This window comes from Rhipicephalus microplus, chromosome 3 (genome assembly GCF_043290135.1).
Source record: "Rhipicephalus microplus isolate Deutch F79 chromosome 3, USDA_Rmic, whole genome shotgun sequence".
NCBI classification, from domain to species: Eukaryota; Metazoa; Arthropoda; class Arachnida; order Ixodida; family Ixodidae; genus Rhipicephalus; species Rhipicephalus microplus.
Window position 1 is genome coordinate 179525715 of NC_134702.1, and position 16762 is coordinate 179542476.

The following is a 16762-nucleotide window of genomic DNA, read 5'->3' on the forward strand; positions in this document are numbered from 1 at the left end:
CGTCGGGGTATGATTGGCAGTGCTCGTGGCCGCTCAACAATTTTTCATATGTGGAGTTGTATTACTCAGCGCTCGTTGGTGCAAAGAAAGAAGCAGTAGGGCTTTCGAATAACAACAACATATAATTTGGCAACCCATAAAGGAGCACGTTTCATGTCATAGCTGAAAGGACCAAGAGGAGTGCAAGAAGTTGTAGAAGAATCCATCTTCTTGAGAAACGAGTACTTACTATAATACATTCTGTGCTCGTTACAAGAACTGGGGCAGTGAGACGAACCCGGAATCTCCAGGAAACTGGCCTCTCTATTCTCTTTTTTTGCCGAACTAAGCATCTTCCGCAACATTAAAGGGGTGGTACCATCGAACTTTCGAGGCTATAACAAGCCTCCTGCGGCTGTCTTCTGTATGCAAGGACATACCACAGGAATGGTGGGACACAGCAAACGTTTAGGATACATATAAAGTACACTTCCAAAGTGTACCTCAATGCTCATTCTCTTGATCAACTCATCGCTGGCGCATGCACCACTGACGCAGCTTTAGAGGAAAAGTAATAATAGTTGTAGTGACATCGCACCACATGTATAGCGACGTCGCTAGCGTTCACAACCTCCGCAACGTATGCGTACCGACAAAGCATTGGTTACTGCATCACTTGCGGCAGCTCCAGCTAGCCATTTCAACCGTCGGCGCGTTGATTTTGCTTGTGCTTCATTGTGTGGCACCTCTGTGCAAGAGCAGACGATACTTAATCAGACGTACCTTGGTGTAGTTAAGTGACCAAGCCACCTACATTGCTATGTCACTCTGCACACCAGCCTTTTTTCGAAAGTAGCCACCGAATCCCTCATATATCAAGGCGAAATACTTTATTGTTCATACTCGTGTATGTTTGTTCCTCCTTCCGTGCCCTGGAACGGTGCCTGGTGTGATTTTTCCCCCTCACACTGTCGTGTTGCGCCCTAGCGAAAGGACATGCGCGTCCGGGCCGGCCGCAGGAGCTGAGAAAAGGGACTGAGCCGCTTCCGATGGGCGCGAGATAACGTCCAACCTTTATTCCATGCAACCAGCATACATATATAGCAGACACTCATGTGACCAATGACGTCATGTACAAACGACACTTTACAATTGCGGGCGACAGCGCCAGATAACGGGGACACTTGACGCGCCTGGGCGCTATCACCACATCTCCCCTTCTTTAACAATACGCTGACAGTTGCAACAAACTTCGCAGCACTGCCAGCGAAAGAACACTTTGCAGAAAACAAAAAATACGCAAGAACAATACAGTCAATTACTGAACCCGTAGCGGTCCGGCCGTCGAACAAGACGACCAGATCGCGTTTGGTATTCAGGAAGGTCAGTTCCCGGCAAGGAAGGGCTAGATAGATCGTCAGGCGCCATGCTGTCTGTAACGCGATTAGAATTCTGTTCTGTTTCTACCCGACTATCATCTGCCTGAGGAAAATCATTGCTATCTGCCTCATCCTCACCTTCTTTTGGCTGTGAAACAAAGCGCACCAAGGATTTCCTGTTTCTTTCTAGAACTACACCAGTGGAAGTTCTATCCACATACGACCTCGGCCGCTCAGCAAGTCGCAAGACTCGCGCTTTTGCTTTGCAGTCCGTCACCCAGACTTCCGCGCCCGGTTCGAGTGCTCGCAACGAAGTAGCCCTATGACGAAGGTTGAAGTTCCTACGCTGCTGCTGTCGGGCGGTCGTATCATGGCTTCTGAACTCTCTCAGGTTCACCGTCTGAGACAGAAGGCTTGTGGGATGGACAGGCACCGTTGTGCGTAGCCGCCTGCCCATTAGAAGTTCTGCAGGGCTTTTCCCAAGTGGCCCCGGAGTGTCCCTGTACGCTAGGAGAGAAAGATATGGGTCCTTCGCTTTTTTAATGAGACCTTTGATTGTCTGGACCATCCTCTCTACTTCACCATTTGCCTGGGGGTACCTTGGGCTAGACGTCACAGCGCGAAACCCGTAGTTGCGAGCGAACAACTTGTATTCCTGCGACACAAATTGCACTCCGTTATCAGACATAACAACTTCTGGTATGCCATGTCTTGCAAAGAAACTTTTAAGGTGCGTAATGACAGTGGCACTCGTTGTAGATGATAACAAAGCAATCTCTGGGTACCTAGAAAAATAATCTACGACTACCAAATACCATTTTCCTTGAACATGGCAGAGATCAGCTCCTAGTTTTTGCCAAGGACGCCGTGGAGTGGTTGTCGGGATCATTGGTTCTGGCTTTTGGTGTCTGTGCTCGGCGCATACGCGGCAATCGATAACCAAAGCTTTCAGCTGATAACTCAACCCTGGCCACCATACCGACTCTTTGGCTCGAGCTCTGCATTTTTCGATTCCCAGGTGACTCTCGTGCAAGCGTATCAAGACCTCTGCGCGCAATTTTCGAGGAATGACCAACCTCATACCTTTAAGTAGAACGCCTTCAGCAACTGTAAGCGTGGCTCTTTCCTGCCAATATGGACGCAAGACCATCGGAAGAGATGAGAATTTTGGCCACCCTTTCCGGCTGAATTTTACGAGTGCTTGACAAACTTCGTCAGCGGCTTGTTCTGCTTTCACTCTCTCGAAGAGGCTGGCCTCGACCGCGTTTGACAAGCATCCTGAAACGTGCTTGCTGACTTCACTAATAGACAGTGCATTATCAGTTTCTTTTCCCCGAATCGGGGCCCTCGACAACACATCTGCAGTAACTAAGCTCTTGCCCGGGACATGCACAACTTCATAGCTGAACCGCATGAGCCTCATGCGAAAACGCTGAATGCGAGGTGGTAAAACATCTAAAGGAGATTTTCCTAGCAAGGTTACAAGAGGTTTGTGGTCGGTTTCACACACAATTTCAAGACCTTTGATGTACCCTTCAAATCGTTCTGCCGCCCACGTCATTGCTAGTGCTTCTTTTTCAATCTGGGAATATCTGGTTTCGGCAGGCGTCAACGATCGTGATGCAAAGGCAACGGGTCGTTTTTCGTTCTTTGGTTGAACTTGCATCAGTACCGCCCCCAAACCGAATGACGACGCATCGGCGGAAAGAATCGTAGTGTACTTTGCATCATAGTTAGCCATGACGCGCGCCGAACCGATAACGTCTTTAACGTATGACAGCGCTTGCTCTTGGGCTGGTCCCCACGTCCATTCAGAACTCTTCAAAAGCAAGTGACGTAACGGCGCCGTTTTTGAAGCCAAATCTGGTATGAATCTTGCCAGATGATTAGTCATACCGAGCAGCCGTCGAACGTCAGACACGTTATTTGGCGTCGGCAGTTCTTTGATGGCCCGGACCTTTTCAGGGTCCGGCCTGATTCCATCTCGACTTAGAACACAACCAAGAAACTATCTCGGTTACTCCATAACAACACTTTTCTTTGTTTAGCGTAACACCAGCACTCATGAGACGGTCTAAAGTAAGACGCAGACGCTTCTCATGTTGAGCTTTGTCGCAGCCATAAATGAGCACATCATCCATCATGTTTACCACGCCTGGGATTCCTTCCAGAATCTGCGACATTTTCTTTTGAAAAAACTCAGGTGCTGACGTTATACCAAACGGTAGCCTCTGAAAACAGTATCGCCCAAGTGGCGTAATGAAGGTAGTCAACAATTGGCTTTCCGGCGACAACTTGATCTGATAAAATCCAGAGTTAGCGTCCAGCTTCGAAAAAACCGATGCCCCACTTAACAGACCAAGGCCATCTTCAACCGTTGGCATAACATAGCGCTCGCGAAGTACACTTTTATTTAGTTGCGTCAAGTCAACGCAAATACGAACGTCTCCAGAAGGTTTGAGTACTGGTACAATACCTGCGCACCATTCTGTTGGTTCGTCTACTTTGCGGATTACGTCATCTCGCTCCATACGCTCGAGCTCCTGCTTCACTCGGTCCCGCAGGGGTAAGGCAATGCGACGCGCAACCGGAATAGCAAAGGGTACAGAGTTCGGCTTCAGTCTGATATTGTATTCCCCTTTCATAGCTCCCAGACTACCGAAAAGCTGAGGGTAGGAAGCTTCGATGGCTGTTGCGCTACTGACCGAGTCAGCGAACTTGATCAGCTCAAGGGCTTCGAGCGCTGGGAGACCCAAAAGTATCGAGCGTAAAGGCGAGACTACGTACACAGTTTGTCGGACAATGCGTTGTCTCCACTGTATAGTGGCAAGAAATTTTCCGAGAACATGCAGTGGCTCATTCGCAGGGCCTGTTAAGGTTATGTCGCACTTGTCTAATTTGGTAGGCAATCCCGGAAATGTTGAGAGTACAACGGACACTTCTGCACCCGAGTCAAGTTTAGCGAACACCGGAGTGCCGTTAATGATAACTTGAGCATACCGAGAATTGGAGTGCTCCCCATTTACCGCGCCTACAAAATACGCCCCTTTTTCCTTATGGAGAGAAGAAAGCTGTACCTTCTTTCGCTCGCCTGCAGCCTTTTTCCGACACACCACTGCAAAATGTCCGGAACAACCGCAGTAGTTGCATTTCGCTGCTCGTGCCGGGCAGGAGGTCCTCGGGTGCTCACCTTGACCGCAGTTGGGGCATGAACTGGGTGTGAGAGGTCGGTAGGACTGTGGTCTGGTGCGTTGACCTTGTGTGACCGGTGCACTGGTCCTTGACGAGGTGCCGGAACGCTGTCCTGAAGAATTCTTTCGGGGCTGCCGTTGTTTGTTGACCGCGTCCAGGTTGCTGGCTGGCGCTGCCGAAGGTTCGTCGCTGGTTTCTCGCAGCTATTGCTGCTGACGTTGGACGGTGTCCTTCAAGCGAGCTTTTGCCAAAGCGCTGGCGAGTGTAAGATTTGCATCCATTTGCAGAGACTCCGAGAGCTTGGCATCACTGAGGCCGACTACAAACCGGTCGCGGATCATGCGTTCCTTTTCCTTGTAGTCGCACCGGTCCGCCAGTGTGTGCAACGCGGTGATGAATTGGTCGACTGACTCGCCTGGTTGTTGTATGCGTCGGTGAAAACATGCGCTCTCGTAAACGAGGTTCCGTGCGGCCACGAAGTGATCGTCAAACTTTTTTCTGACGACTTCATACTGCTTCTGCTGTTGTTCAGATAGTGTGAAGGTCGAAAAGATCTCTCTCGCTTGCCTGCCCATTGTGTAGAGTAGAGTCCGGACTTGCGCTTCTTCACTTCGCTCATTTAAGCCAGAGGCAAAGCGGTAGTCGTCGAATAGTTGGATCCAGGAAGGCCATTCGGACGTTCGGTCGAAGTCAAACGCTGGCGGAGCTGGAACCGCGAACATGCCGTGAACTGGCTTGACTTCTTTGTCTTCTGACATGGCGCCGCTTGACGAAGAAAGGTGCAACGCCCCTCGAATATCAGAAGAACCCCCCTTCTGACACCATGTCGTGTTGCGCCCTAGCGAAAGGGCATGCGCGTCCGGGCCGGCCGTAGGAGCTGAGAAAAGGGACTGAGCCGCTTCCGATGGGCGCGAGATAACGTCCAACCTTTATTCCATGCAACCAGCATACATATATAGCAGACACTCATGTGACCAATGACGTCACGTACAAACGACACTTTACAATTGCGGGCGACAGCGCCAGATAACGCGGACACTTGACGCGCCTGGGCGCTATCACCACACACACCCTCTGAGCAATCACGTGATGGCACAGCAGCGATTCACACACTTAAATAAGAAAACACGACATAGTCCTCTGTCGAATGGCTGCAGGCTTTCGTCTGAACACACTTTAGAATTAGCATTCTCCTTCAAACTTTCACGGCTTCTTTCCACATCGATTGGCCATGTTGTGATTGCTTTGAAGTGCAGTTTTCATGAAAAAAGATCCATTACAGTAGACACATGAGTAGGGGCGCTCTCCTGTGTGAACGTGGATGTTTCATTACGGCAGTTCTATAGACGAAAAAGATGCATTTCAGCAGACAGGGGAGAAGGCATGTTCTGTGTGAATGTGTATGTGCTGAATGAGGCGGCGTTCAATCATAAATGATGCTTTTAGTGGACACAAGAAAAAAGACGCCCTCTTGTGTGAGCCTGAATGAGCGTCAAGAGGTTGCTCTTTACGCAAAAAGGATGTATTGCAGTGGGCACAGTAGAAGGAGCAGTTTCCTGTGTAGGAGTGCATGTGTTAAGTGAGTTGGCATTCATTCACATACCAAGCACTGAACAGAAAAAGGAACGCTATGCTGTGCGAGAGTGGATATGTTTCACGAAGTGGCATTTCTTTACAAAAGATGGATTGTAGTGTACACAGGGAAATGAGTGCTCTCCTGGCTCAATGAGGTGGCATTTAATCATAAACGACGCATTGCAGTCCTCTCAAGAAAGGGGACACTTATTGTGTGAATGTGGATGTGCAACCAGAGTTTTCTTTCTGCGGTAAGCATGCATTACAGCAGACACAAGAGCAGAGGCGCTCTCTTCTACGAGAGCACATGTGCTGATGGACGTAGTATTTTGTCACAAACCATGCATTGTTGACTATGCAAGAAAAAAAGACGCTATTCTGTATGAGTGCGGATGTGTATTACAAGGTGGCATTTCTTAGCAAAGGATGCATCACATTGTATACAGGAAAAGGGGCGCTCTGCCGTGTGAGTGCGGATATGTTTTACGAGGTGATATTTCTGCACAAAGGATGCACTGCAGTGTGCACAGGAAAATGGACGCTCTCCAGTGTGAGTACGAATGTGTTCCACGAGATGGCTTTTTTGCATAAAGGATGCATTGCACTGGACACAAGAAAAGGGCCGCTCTCCTGTGTGAGTTCGAATGTGTTCCCTGAGGCGACATTTTTTCGCAAAGGATGCATTGCAGTGTCCACAGGAAAAAGGACGCTCTCCAGTGTGAGTGCGAATGTGTTCTACGAAGTGGCTTTTCTGAACAAAGGATGCATTGCACTGAACACAGGAAAAGAGATTCTCGCCTGTGTGAGTGCGTAGATGCTCAACGAGACGGCGTTTAATAATAAACGTTGCATTGCAGTGCACACAAGAGAATGGACGCTCTCCGGTGTGAGAATGCAGATGTGCATCAAGGCTGGCTTTCCGCGAAAACGATGCATTGCAGTCTACACAGGAAAATGGACGCTCTCCTGTGTGGGTGCGTATGTGTTCTGCGAGGTGGCCTTTCAGCTTATATGATGCATTGCAGAGAACACAGGTGTAAGGACGTTCTCCAGTGTGAGAGCGCAAGTGCTGCACGAGGTACTTTTTAGTCGCAAATAATGCACTGCAGTGCACACAAGAAAACGGACGCTCTCCTGTGTGAATGCGGACGTGTTCCACAAGGTGAGATTTTTTCGCAAATGATGCATTGCATTGCACACAGAAAAAGGGACGCTCACCGGTATGGGAGCGTATGTGATCAGTGAGGTGGCGTTTAATAATAAATGACGCATTGCAGTGGACACATAAAAAGGGACGCTCTCCCGTGTGAAAACGCATGTGCAAAGTGAGGTAATTTTTAGAAGCGAACGATCCATGGCACTGTTCACAGGAAAAGGGACGCTCGCCTGTGTGAGTGCGGATGTGCCTCACGAGATGCACTTTCCGAGAGAAGGATGCATTGCAGTGTACACAGGAAAAAGGACGCTCTCCTGTGTGAGAACGCATATGACCAACAAGGTTGCCTTTCAGTGAAAAGGATGAATTACAGTGCACACAGGAGAAGGGACGCTCTCCTGTGTGGGTGCGCACATGCGATACCAGCTGGGAGTTGTAAGCGAATGCAGCTGGACACAGGTGGCACTGTAAAGGGGGCTCGCCCATATGTTTTTGAAGGTGTCTGTTCATAACCGACTTGTCCAGGGTGACATAGGTGCACTGTTGGCAGGAATGCAGTCCACCTCGTACAGACGCCACAGAAGAATGCTTCAGAGCCACAGAAGATAAGGGTCCTGCAAGCAATCGAGATAACACAAAGGCTATGCAAAATATGTGTCATATACCACAAGGAACTGCACTGCAGCAGCAGACAAAACAATGGTTGCTTCTTTTATAATTGAAGCAGATGATCACCTTGTCTTACCAAACTAAAACTGCCCTTATAACCAGAATGCCTCAACACAGCACACTGCACAAAAATCGCAATCTTGCTGCACAAGCATACTGTGCTAAGTGTGAAAAAACGGAATCGGATTTAGATTCCATTTTGATGCTATATATAAAAGGTCAAATGCTTTTTGATGTGCACAATTAAACACTAACACATTAAACAATGTATTGCAGTTGTTTTCCACAAATGTATATTGGCCCCTCCACGTTCAAAAACGTGAAGCATATGAGAAAAATATCACAACATATTGACGAAGTAAATGATAATGAGTGGGCGAGGCTTCATGGGATCATTCGGGTAAAAGTGAATTCGTCGTACATTGCTCACTCGAACATGCAAATGAGTGTCAACATGTGTGTACAGTAATACAATGTTGTTTTATTGGTCGTCATAAGGGCCGATTTCACGAGTGCTTTTTGCAGGCGAGAACACGTTCACAATCATTTTCATCCATGGCAGAAAAAGAAAGTGTTGTCTGATGCACTTTCGTCATCAGCCGCAGCACAAAATAAACATAATGCCTTACAGATGTGTAGCAGGTACCTCGCTTATCCGCAGAATAATTTAGTGGGAGCTCCATCGTCATGACGTGTACAGTAGTGGGCATGTGGGGTGCCATGATGGCAGAAAGAGAATACGTGACATCGTCGTCTTGAACACGCTTGTTCTTTATCATCATGGAGTGACGGTGGACATAGATCGGCTGTAAGGAGCTTGGCCCCTAAAAATATGGTCGATTCCTCCGTTATGTGAATCGTTAGAGAGCAAAAGTGAAACGTATTATACCCACATAAAAGAGTCCGTACTGTAAAGAAATTGTGTACACTTAAAGCTTGTATTTTGACGTTTGACAATGTATTTTGATGTTTGATTCACCCGTGTTGACGCTTGCTGGTACATCTTCATCCATAAGACGGAGGTCAATGTTCGTGAGCCGCGGTTTATTCATTCCTCTCTGCCATCGCTCCAACCACTTTTTTTCTTCAGCAGACTACCCACTACCAGTTCATGTCCCAAAAGTGTCGTGCCAAAAGAAGAAGAAAATTATGCTACACATGAGCCCTTCTGCAGACAAGTGGCCGTGGGCACTTGGAAAAAAAAGAAAAAAGGATAGATCTCAGAATGGGTGCCGGCTTCATCCTTTCACCCCCATATTCACAAACCTAACTTCCTTATGACTTAAGTCAACCTTAGCCATAAGTCCGGCTTTGAAGCGTTTTAAGAACCTATGTTGTACTTATCGCGGAACTTTCCTCATACTTTAAGGCTGGGTTAAAGTAGCCTATGACCTACATTAGGGCTTCCTTAAACAACATGGAAAAGGAGGACAACTTTGCGTATTCCGCTGGTTATGTGGACTACAAAGAAAAAATAATGAACGGCTCAGCGCACACATACACGTCACCGCCGCGATGAGTCGCAAACGATCAACGGAACCTGATGGAGACCTACGACAAGCAGGAATTGTGCCGCCCCCTGCTTCACAAAAAAGTGCTGTGCAGAATCTGCTATGCGATGGCTCTGCAGGAAAATACCCTTGGCCATGGGTTCGTTGCGCCCCATCTCATACATCTGCTCATGGCATCGCGCTTTTAGGGAGATGGCACGTTTCAACTGGGGAGCGACGGCTTTGTCAGTGTCTCGTAGTTGACCATGTCACGAATATACAATCTAGCGGATTACAATCTGCTATCATTGCAAAAACACTTTTTCCCATACCTGTAAAACTTCCCAAAGTGGCGCAAACACTTTTCTAGTAGTTTGGTCGGCCGTTCGTGGATGCAGTGTGTTGGTTGTTGAATTCTATCGTGAGATGGTTTCACAGTTTTCGTTTTCTCTGAAAATACACGGCGTCATGTCTTATTACTTGTTCACAAAATCCGTCAAGATGTAGGCACTTTGTCGGTGAAGTTCACTTCAGTGCACGGTTCCACAATAAAGTATATTTCGTTAAAAAAATGCTGTAAAACTGCTGATACTATCAGATAAATATAGTGAAATTTCAAAAAAGCAAAAAGAAACAGCAAAGCTGAAGCGAGCACGATAGCACCACCGAACATGGCAAAAAATACAAAATGTCGAAATAAAAAAAGTAACCTGACTACCCCCTTGCGTCAACGAGAGTTGCAGAAAAGTGGACGAACGAAAACCGTGTATTTCACCGAAAACTGCCAGTGCCTAAACAAACATTTCTGCTGTTCACATTTGGCTGCTTCTGTGTATACTGTTATTGGTTCCGTGCAGTAAAGGTAATTTATTGGTGCTCTAGGTAATAATTTTGAAGCAAACATTTACCTACCCTTGCGCCATGGGCCTATACTTGACAAGTTAAGGACCCTTTTCATAAGGCGTCCTTATGACACGATAAGGGACGTCTCTCAAACTGGCCTTGCACTTTTTTTTATACTTGTCTCGTCCTTTCCTAAGTAGCCTTACTGCGATAAGTTAAGGTCAGTTCATGAATACGGTGGTTAATGTGAACTGTGTCTTCGAGCCCATTACGCAGGATTGTGAAATGATGTTAAGAACGCTTGATTGTTGGGAAACCGTCATAGTGAGACTGAAGAGCATGGCGAGATGAATCAACACGAATAAAAACGTATGAAGATGTCTGTAGGTTTGCTGGCAGAAAACATCATTTTTAGTGTGCGCTGAAGTAGGCAATGGGCACAAGTTTTGAATGAAGATCCGCAGACGCTGGACGAATGAAGATGAATCCGAAACACACTTCATAGTAACGGCGCGCACAAGGTCACCAGGCAGACGAAGTGGGCAGCCATAAACCATCTCGGCTACAGAGCAGGCAAGTTTTAGTCGATAAGTTGAACGAACGCCAAGAAGCACGATGGGGAGGTGTGATAACTCATCTTCGGCGTGAGGCTACGAGGCGAGTGCTGCTTTTAAATGACAATGGAGTCGCTCTACAATGCCATTTGATGCTGGATGATATGTAGTTGTGCGAATGAGTGCACAATCCAGTGAAAATGTGAATGAGGTAAAAAGCACAGACTCGCTGTCTGTCTCGATCAGTACAGTCACTGTTGATTGTACACCGAAACGGCTAATCTAGGTAGCAATAAAGGTACGAGCAACCGACTCTGCTGTGATGTCAGACATTGGAGTTGCTTCAAGCCACCTAGTGTACCTGTCAACACAAGTAAGCAAATACGTATATCCCTGGCATGGTGGTAAAGGCTCGACAATGTCCAAGTGAATCCCAACAAAACGTGCATAAGGAAGAGGGAATTTTTCCCATGAAGGCTTGGTGTGCCGCCGCATCTTGAAACGCTGACACGCTGTGCAAGTGTGAACCCAGTAACGATTGTTACTGCGTATGCGCGGTCAGACATAGCGTTCAATGATCAGGTATTGCGTAGCGCTTACACCTGGATGGCAGATTGAGTGGAGGGTGTCAAAAGCAGCACGACGCTGATGTGAAGCAACATAGATACGAGTGCAATTGTGCGAAACACTGCACCAGAGAGTAACGTCGTCATCTGGAAAGTTGACCTGTTCCAGTCAGAGAGATATAGAGCATCGGAGTCGTAAAAGCTCATTGTCTAATGTCTATGCCTCGGCGAATGAAGACAATAAAAAGATCGCTGGTGCCACTTGTGGCATAGATGGTAATACGATTGAGAGCGTCCGCTGCACTGTTAAAGCTGCCTTCTACATAACGTATGTCTGAGATGAATTCGGCAATGAAAGCAATGTGTCGAAGATCTCTAGGAGTGTGCGTGGCACTGCAGAAACGTAAAGCTGAAATAAGTGGCTTGTGGTCAGTAAGAATGGCAAATTGTTGCCCTTCAAGGAAGTACTTAAAATGCTTCACCACGCTACAGGCCACGAAGAGCTCCCACCCGAAAGTACTGTATTGGGGCTCAGTGTAGCGTAACTTAAGAGAAAAAAAGTAAATTGGAGCCCATGCACCATAGATCCAGTGATAGATAGTGGCTACAACTGCTTGTGAAGAAGTGTCCACCATGAGGCTAGTGGGAGCAGTTGTTGAAGGGTGGTGCACGAAGGTGACCTGGGCGAGTTTGGTCTAAACGGCACTATTCGCTACATGGTGTAAGAAAAACAAAAAACATTATTTTTCTGATGCCGAGTTCTCAAATGCGAAATGCCGTTATGGATGCTACGCCATGCACTTGGATTTCCTCACGATTTCCTTTGGGGAGGTTGTGGCATTTTTTTTTTCATGGATGAATGCTATGAGCGTCTGACATCAACGCTTGGGGCAAGATAGTCACCAGGGGGGGTGGGGGGGGGTGCTTTGCGTTGACGAAATTGCACATGCTCTTGATAGAAAGGTGCCGAATAAGACGCACATTGAGAAACGACACGTTGAAGGAACTCATCGCAGATGCCACAGTCACGATGCATTACTGCACTTTACCAAGAATGCTGAGAAGACTGTGGTACATATAAAAGGCATATTTTAAAGGCTTCAAAGCCTGTGACCATGGCACAGTGTGTAGCAGACCAGAGGTCACGGGTTCGACTCCCGTTGATGAACTTTTTTCTTGTCTTCTGATAGTGCATATTTTTTCAACCACACTTCCATGACGGAAATACGTCATTGAAGTCTTGGTGGACCGCAGCATAAACCACTCTCGTCTTAGAAGAAAAGCTAGAAAATGGCGCATGTGGCTAATGAATCTGCTATTCTGCCTGGGATGTATGAATTTTGTTGTTGGGTGCAGGCATGTACCTGCACCCAAGGTTGATGCGCCTGTGTGGTGGATGGCTTGTCTCGTCATGAAAACTTCTTTTTCTTCTGTCTATGTAGAGCATGATAAACCTTCAGCTGGAAGTCTGCACTTGTCATTCTCTGCTTCTCGTTCATGCTTTCTACCGAGCAATGCACATTGATTAAAGAGTGGTTAATATTCATTCTGCGTACCCTCTATCAGCTTCAAAGTTTGCTCAATATTTTGATTATTTTCGCTCTTATGAAAATGATGCAATGGAAAGACTGAAAACAGGCGAACCTGCAGTCAGGGTTTAGCATGTTTTTATGTGCACCTAAAGGCAAAATTAGTTTGTTTCACAGAGAAGCGACCATACAGGATGCTTATGATATATATGCGCGTGCATGCTAAACAATTACAACGACAAGGTTTCCCTTTTCCCCGGTATTATGCACATTAATATTGCATTCACTCGGCCGAACTGAACACCAAATCTCTTTTCAATGAAATCTAGCAAATAGTAAAAATGATTAATGTTCCTGGCCTTTCTAGCTGAACTAAACTCAGCAGATCCCAGGTAACATAAGAATCGACACCATGCCAATCATGCGAAGTAAATGTTACTGTGGTGTAATTTGTTTTTTAGTTGTTGTTGTTGTTGAGCGGAAAGTTACGACATTACCCTAAACAAATGTACCAATGTATATACACGCCAAGCATGTATGTTGAACAGTTCTGTATGTTCTCTATAAGCACTTGTCTGCAGTTTCGAAACGATGCCATGAGCGACATACTTGATCCCACTGTAGGCATTTGTATTTTCTTTTTGCTTATAGATCTTGGGTTTCGTTTATATCGTCTTTAATCCTGCTTTTCTGTGTATAGGTAATACAGGCAGCTTTGGGGCATAAAAAGGCTTCTTCAAGTGCAAAAAAACTCAGTTGTAAGTCGGCGCTCGTGTGTGTTCTGTGTGTCTCCATTTGTCTCCGTCTAAATTGCACTGAAGCCTATCAAATAATGTACCGACTCGCCCAAGTCAAAGTGCTTTTGGTAGAAGTTGTCGGTAGATTTCACAATCATCGGCAAAGAGCCTGATTGTCAATGTAATACAGGATGAATGGTCCTTAATAGATATATTTATTGTCTTGGCGGTGCGAACACCCACTGCCCGTGTGCATCCTCTCCCTCCCTTCCTCCTCTTTTACACTGCTTCCTTTCTCTTGCCTCGGAACGGCAACGCAGGCAGCATCTGCTAGTCTATGCAACCTTCCCCCTCACTTTTGTAGGCATCCCTCCTAGAGGCGTTTATAGACCGTTCAATCAGGTGAGAACAATGAGAACAATCGGACTGGCAACCAGCGCTTTCCTCCTTTTTGCAGCGTGCAGGTGCTGCAAAGTGTACTGATTGATGCTTAGATGAGTGGGGTTTCCGAACAATTTTAGTATGTTTTAGAATGCACTGCAGACATTTATTCTTTCTTATGGCGATGTCAGCCAGCGAAAGGTCAGCGGAAACACATTGTGCCTTTTTGGTTGTTCCAAGAACTACAGAAAAAAACTGCCGTCTGAATACGTAACGCGCAGCGTTTTACAGTTGCGTCATGGAACATTGTTTATGTTACGTGACAAGTTCTATACCAGCAAGTATCACAATATACACGGAATGCCTGGTGTTCCACTCAGTAAAATGTCAATCCAATTTGGTTAGATTGACGGCCAAACATAAGCAGTCAAGTCCGGCCCTGACTGCTAAACTGCGATATCTAAAGACCACTTGAGTAGCCACCCGAGTTGTTTCCGCTTTGTTTGATTATTTTATTTTAGTATGATGGATTTGGTCAAAAACAATTAGCCTTGTAGCTCGGCTCAACACAGTGATTGATGCAGTTGATGCGACTGAATTAACACGATCGAGAATCCCCCCCCCCCTTCGCGGCAGTGATCTGCTTGGTTCTGCTTTCAAGTACATCTGGGCTCTGTCACCTGTGTATCTTTGCCTTCCCTCCGGATGCCTAGGCTCGATCGGTGCATTCAGCGCAGCCTAGCAGTTTGATTGCCAGAGCACTTATATCGACACTTTGGACTGGATTTTGCCGCCGGCGTCAGTGTCATTCACCGTATATGTATACATATTTATTTATACAAAATGCAAAAAAGAAAAATAATCTAGAAAAAGACTGCGGTGCGCGGAATCGAACATCCGATTTCGTGCTTGTGAATGCGAGGCATTAGCCACTGAGCCACAAAGAGGCACCTCTTTCAAAGTTGAAACGGCAAGCTATTTATTATCTACCACTTTCCAATGGCGATGGTCTCCTCCAGATAACTATCGTGTTTTCAGCATAACCAGCGACATGGCTTAATAAGCGCGTGTCGCCTAAAGCCCCTGAAAAAATAAAAGTAACGACAACTCCTCCTCCTTCTGCGTGAGCGTTCGCTCTCTCTTTTTTCGACCATGGCTCCACCTACGTAGTGTAGGGCTCATTGAAATGCTGTTGCACTTGGGTACCAACAAGAAACGACCGCGCGTCATGGTGCCCTTTATCGAACTGCTGATGGCTGTGGGGCGAGATGATGCGGAGAGGAAAAACGCTTTTTCCAAAAAACTGGAGCTGCGAAAAAAATCTGAATTTATTAGTCAAAGGACACGGCAATTTCACACCAGCATCTAAGTTAAAAACACACGCCACGTTTTCCGCTCACAAAAAATGCGACCTGCGGTGCACGTCGATGTTGCCATGAAATGCGCCTTGCACACAAGCCGAGAAGAGTCTCCACCTTTTTAAAAAGCACAAATCCTACACCATAGTTAACAAAAACGCTTTTAAAAACTACTTCATGGAAGCCGCGGGCAAACATTAAAAATAAACACAAAAATGAATATGCAGCCTCTAATGGGGAACTCTGGCGCATTTTTAACCATGCTGAGGTAATGCTGCTTTCAAATAGTATTGACAGTCCTGTAAAAGCTAGGGTGGTTCATTTTGCCCAGGCACTTGTCAAAAATTACAATCAGACAATGAACAGAGTCAATACAGAAACCGAAGCCAGGTGCTGCTCAGCCATTCTTGGTGCGTATCAGATGACGTCACGAGATCCGCTACACCCTGCCACGGCTGGCCAGGGTGTAAACATAGCGTCAAAAACAAGTTGGCGATGTCATCAAGCTGGCGATGTGGAATCAAGCTACGTTAGCTCTTCTGAACTTATCAGTGACAAGTTCAACGATGACTGCATCTGCTATCTGAGCGCGGAAGCATCGCTTTTTGCTTTCGACCCGCCGGCGCGTGAGGCATCTGGCATACCTAGAATCGATTTCCTCACTGCTTAATATCGTAAGACCTGACGTCAACGACAACTAACACGATGCATGCAGCTGACAAAACTGAACTGTTCTTGCGTTGTCATCGCCTCGTAGAAAAAAGTGTGTGCTGCATCTGTCCGCTGGTAAAGCCGGGGTTGTCAAAAAGAATAGTCAATAGCGTCCCATACACAGGGTAGCCCGAGTTTACAAGTGTGATTCCAAAATCAGATACAAATTTTAAAAATTGTTTTCTAAAGAACTAAGTGACTTATGGTTGTATAATTTTGCACATATCACCACGGTACTGACAAGAACACATGTTCAAAGTTTTATTGAAACCAGTGAATGGTGAAAAAAATGCCAGAGTTCCCCTTTAAAAGGACAAAAACTTATCAATGTTAGTGAAACGCGAAGAGACGCTCACATACCTTAAAAAGTTGACACGGTTTGAAGTCATCCCAGCATATGCTATGCAGCCAGATCGCCATCATGGCGCGTCTCGCTTCTCAAACGTAATCCAAAATGCAGCTTTAATCAGTTTAACGTATGCTGTAACCACAAGTGCACCAAAGATAAATCGCAAACACATACCAACTTAAAATATGCAGCACAAGTCCGAAAAAGTGGCGTGAAACACGCTGCACACATGCGAAGCTCGTCGCGTTGGGCATCACTATGGAGCTCGAGCCCAAGGGAAACAAAAAAGAAACC

The 16762-nt window shown here is 46.4% G+C and overlaps 2 protein-coding genes and 1 pseudogene across 3 annotated transcripts in view; all 3 read right to left on the reverse strand.

The window, feature by feature from the left end:
- Nucleotides 1-16762, reverse strand: part of LOC119185244 (uncharacterized) — a 548537-nt gene that overhangs the window by 272418 nt on the left and 259357 nt on the right. The gene's annotated exons all lie outside the window — the stretch shown is intronic.
- On the reverse strand, nt 3733-5612 carry LOC142804065 (uncharacterized; annotated as a pseudogene).
- Nucleotides 5618-16762, reverse strand: part of LOC142804064 (uncharacterized) — a 112401-nt gene continuing 101256 nt past the window's right edge. For both annotated transcript variants that reach the window (XM_075890593.1, XM_075890594.1), the window contains exon 4: nt 5618-7895. In XM_075890593.1, coding sequence (XP_075746708.1) covers nt 6499-7895 — 1397 coding nt within the window. In that variant the 3' untranslated portion in view covers nt 5618-6498. The remainder of the gene's footprint in view (nt 7896-16762) is intronic.